The sequence below is a fragment of the Lolium perenne genome, chromosome 1, assembly GCF_019359855.2.
Source record: "Lolium perenne isolate Kyuss_39 chromosome 1, Kyuss_2.0, whole genome shotgun sequence".
Lineage (NCBI taxonomy): Eukaryota > Viridiplantae > Streptophyta > Magnoliopsida > Poales > Poaceae > Lolium > Lolium perenne.
In genome coordinates this window covers 243,059,359-243,063,476 of record NC_067244.2, presented here as the reverse complement: position 1 = coordinate 243,063,476, position 4,118 = coordinate 243,059,359, and the positions used below count along the sequence as shown (strand labels likewise).

At 52.8% G+C, this 4,118-nt stretch overlaps 1 protein-coding gene across 1 annotated transcript; it reads right to left on the bottom strand.

Annotated features, from left to right (window-relative positions):
* Positions 1-1,849: 1,849 nt before the first annotated feature.
* LOC127327442 (AP2/ERF and B3 domain-containing protein Os05g0549800) lies at positions 1,850-3,309 on the bottom strand. The gene has a single exon (XM_051354213.2). The coding sequence runs from the start codon at positions 3,159-3,161 to the stop codon at positions 2,040-2,042; it is 1,122 nt and encodes a 373-aa protein (XP_051210173.1). The 5' UTR covers positions 3,162-3,309; the 3' UTR covers positions 1,850-2,039.
* Between the last annotated feature and the right edge of the window lie 809 nt (positions 3,310-4,118).

Here is a 4,118-nt window from a genome sequence, read left to right as displayed (position 1 = left end):
AGAAGATAGTATTAACCAACCGATCTTACAAAAAGGTCCAGAAAAGAAAGGAAAATACAAGTCAGCCCTGCTGGACCTCGACGGCACCGACGAAACAGAGGCTGTCGGTGGCGCGCCACTGCCGCCGCTCCGCACAAAGCCTTGGACAGGAGCCAGCTCCTGGCAGCTAGGAAGTCGCCGAGCACCGGATCCGGAGATCCTACCACCTGGAACGTCGTCGTCGTCGCGGAAGACGTCAACACCATCTTCTTCTTCATCTTCACAAACCGGATCCACCGCCTAGCAAGATCCGGGAGGAGCTTGACGAGCATGGCCGATCCGTCGATCAGCGAGCTCGAGGAAGTCGGCCGCCACACGCCAGAGCTCCGAGGAGCGCCGACGCCGAAGGGGAGGCAAGCCGACACCAAACACCGCGCCACCAGCACCTCCACCTCCATGGCGCTGCCGGCCGGAACCCTACCGAGCCCTACACTATATACAGGCCGGGATCCGTGGATTCCCCAACCTCCCGCCGCCGGAGCGGCCGCCGGAGGCGGAGGGATCCACGAATCGCCGGCGAGTGAGGTGGGACGACGGGGAGTTCTACAAATCGCCTCTCTCGCACTGTAGACGGGGGAGAGGTGCGGTCCAAGTCGCTTTACAAGGTTTTGGTTTTCACAAAAGTTGCCCAACCAACATATGACTAACTGTGTGTGCGTGTGATTGTGAGCACCATAACTTTAACTGGGTGTGAAGTGACATGCCCACACAACTCTGACATCCTATAAAGAGGTGGCTCTCCATTGACAATCATCCTTCACGTTAGAACTCATTCGTTTTGTGAAAATAAATGGTAAGTCTATTAAAACTTTGATCTGAACATGCAAATTCTTGCGCTGAGGGTGTTCACTAACAATACAATAAATGGTGATCAGTCTATTAGAAATGTGGCTAAGATAAGATCTACTATGGGATCTTGTGAATAGAGACAACAATATATCCGGTACAATAATGGTCTCTCTGTTATTCTTCTGTTGCTAGCAACCCCCTATCGATGTCTCTCCCACTTTAGTTTTCCGGCTGTTGCTAAGTATAGCATATACAGATCGCCGTATCATGGCCAGGTGCATGAATGCATGCATGCAATTATGGGCCACTTTCCGTTCCATCCCATGGCCAGGGACGGATCAGATAACTCCCGGAGCTTTTTCCTCACTGCGGCTGTACCCACATGCATGCACCCCTGTAGCACACACATCGCAGTCTCCAACCCACATGAGAGCACCAGAACAAAAGAGGAGAGGGAGTCAAATTGCGACATGTAGCCACGAAATCGACGTCTCGATCTTTGCGTAGCAATTATCAGGGCATATGAACAGGAGGATAGACAAAAAGCTGTAAATACAACATTACTTCTTCCGGCATGAGACTAGTCCTCGATCTGTCTAGGTAGCTAGCTAGGGCATAATTGGCAGTAGTTTTGTAGTGCACACTTGCCATTTCAAGAACAAGCTTAGTTTACGGCAAGTTAAACTTGGATTATGTGTTGAGATAAGAAAAGAGCAAAAGATTTCGATCTAGGGAGATGATCAAGAGCTCTAAGCTAGCTACCTTCTTTTCTTTTACCATGGAACATTGCTTCTTCTGGCATGTATACGTAGTCCTCGATCTCTTTCTTTTACCTAGCTATATAAGGCATATTTAGTCACTACCCGCAAAAAAAGCTATATAAGGCATATTTAGTCACTACCCGATTTAGTAACTATCTATTCTACACTTAGTTCTTAGATAGATGCATCGTCTAGTCATGTGTGGAGTACACTTCATTTACTGATGTATCCAGTCATGTACACTTAAGGATGTATGGCAATTAAGAACTCAAGAACAAGCTTAATTTACGGTTTATAAGCGAGATTAGACTTAGCATGTGTATGAGAAAGAAAGGAAAGACTACGGGGAAACATTTCGATCGAGCAGGAGATCAAGAGCTCTAAGCTACCATGAAACTTAATTTGCAAGGTGCCATGGAGGAAAAAAAAAAGAAAAGAAATGCTAGCTAACTAGGTCAGCGCGAAGTCTATGCATCGCTTCTTCCAAACCGCGCCTACGGTGCCGGCGTCCCTTGATCTCTTGCTCATCTTGGCCATGTCATACTCGTCTTGCTCCGGTGCGGCGGGCCTCGGCACCGCCGTGGTAATAAGCAGGTCGACGCCGAAGAGCCGCACGGTCCTCACGGGGGCCTGCGCGTTGATAAAGGTCGTTGTCGCCGTCGTCGTCTTCAGACGGAGCTTGCAGTCGATGAAGAGCTGGTCGTTGTTGCCGGGAGCGGCGGACCGGTAGAACCCGACGGCGTCGCCGGCGTGCAGGCCCTTCTCCTTGACGAAGCGGCTCCAGCCCTTGGTGAGCACGTAGCTCTGGCTGCTGTTCCAGTACGAGTACCGGAAGCGCCACACCTTTCCCGTGCCGTCCTCGAAGTTGAGCAGCACGCCCTTGCACTCGCCGGACACGGCGGCGCCGGCCGGGAGTTGGAGAGGAAAGTGCTTCTCCGCGTGCTGCTTCGGTATCACCAACCGGTTCAGCTTCCCCACGTCGCTGGGCGTCACCGTCTTGTCGAAGAGGTGGTCCCGGGCCACCACCGACGAGGAGGTGGTGGCGGGGTTTTGGTGAGGAGGCGGCGACGGGGAGGCTGCGGCGAAGGCGCGCTTGTTCTGCGCGAGCTCCTCGGGGTAGGTGTGCTTGCGGAGCATGTCCACGACCTCGGCCTTGGAGCGGGCGGCGAGGAAGCGGAGCTCGGCGGCGTTGTCGGGGTCGGACTCCACGAGAGGGCGAAAGTTTGTGACGGCATCGCGGCCTCGGAACCTCTGCGCCGCCGCGTCGTAGGCGCGCGCCGCCTCGGCCTCTCCCGTGAAGGTACCGAGCCACACGCGCTGGTGCCGCTCGTAGATCTGCGCGCCCCACCGGCCGTTGGGCTGCGGCACCACGCCCTTGTACTTGGAAGACGGCAGCCTCCCGCCGCGGCCGGCTCCGCCGGAGTCTGCCTCTGTACCGGGCTCCGGCGCGTCCATCACCGCGCTGGCGCCGCTTCCCACGCGCTGCAGTGGCTTCAGCGCCGCCGGCGACGCCTTCTTGCCCGTGGACGCGCCGCTGCTCGCGTCGTCCACGAGGCAGCTCGTGCTGTCCATCCGATCACCGTCGAGAGAGAAGATGCTTAGGGAGTAGCTAGGGAGTAGAGTAGCTAGTAGCTCAATTTGGTGGAGCTGTGTGGATGGAAGTAGTAGGTAGAGCAGCAGAAGAAGGAAGTGCGTGCGATATATAGGGAGAGCCGAGGAGGTGACTGTGAGTGTAGCAAGCTAGTGCACACTACCACCATACTATATACGGAGATATTTGTACACATGGGCATATTGTTTTGTTGTTCTCCTTTATGTATGTGTGTCGATTCTGTACATGCTAGTATTGCTATCATTTCTATGCTATGCTTTTATTTTATTCTGAACATAACATTACTTTTATTTTACATGCATCATGGGCTTGTGCTGGGTTGTGGGTCAACTCAAAGGGAGATGATAGTGTTTAAATCAGGGAGAGGAGATATGCCCATGATGGTGCACCCCATTGGCTAAGCTATGCATATGTAGTGTCGTTGTGGTAAATTTCCATGTATTAGTTCTACAGATTTAGTATAGACATGGGGATTTTTCTTAAATTTCAGTTGTCCTGCATTTCATCTTCCTCCCGATGACCTAATGCAAGGTGGAGCGCACCATAGGCATGGTGTTGGGGAGGCTGAGGAAGGAGATGGAGAGGTGGAGTTAGTCTTCCTGGTGAGGCGGAGCTCTATGGCGACACGGCCATAACGACACCGAGATAGGACATGTGTGTGAGAGGCCTCTGGTGGGGGAGTGGGGTCGGTTGAGGGCACGGGGCCCTAGGATCACCTCGTGAGAGAAGATATTTCATCTCCATTGAGCTGGGCAATGGGATCACCTCGTATAGGGTAGATTTTTTTTAGATGAACAGGGAGCTCTCCCCAGCTCCATTTTCATTGAAAATGAAACCCGTATAGGATAGGTGTCAAACGAAAAGTAGAAGTGTTGTGGTGGCAGATCGAGCCACCCGGGCAAACCCGAAAATTATAT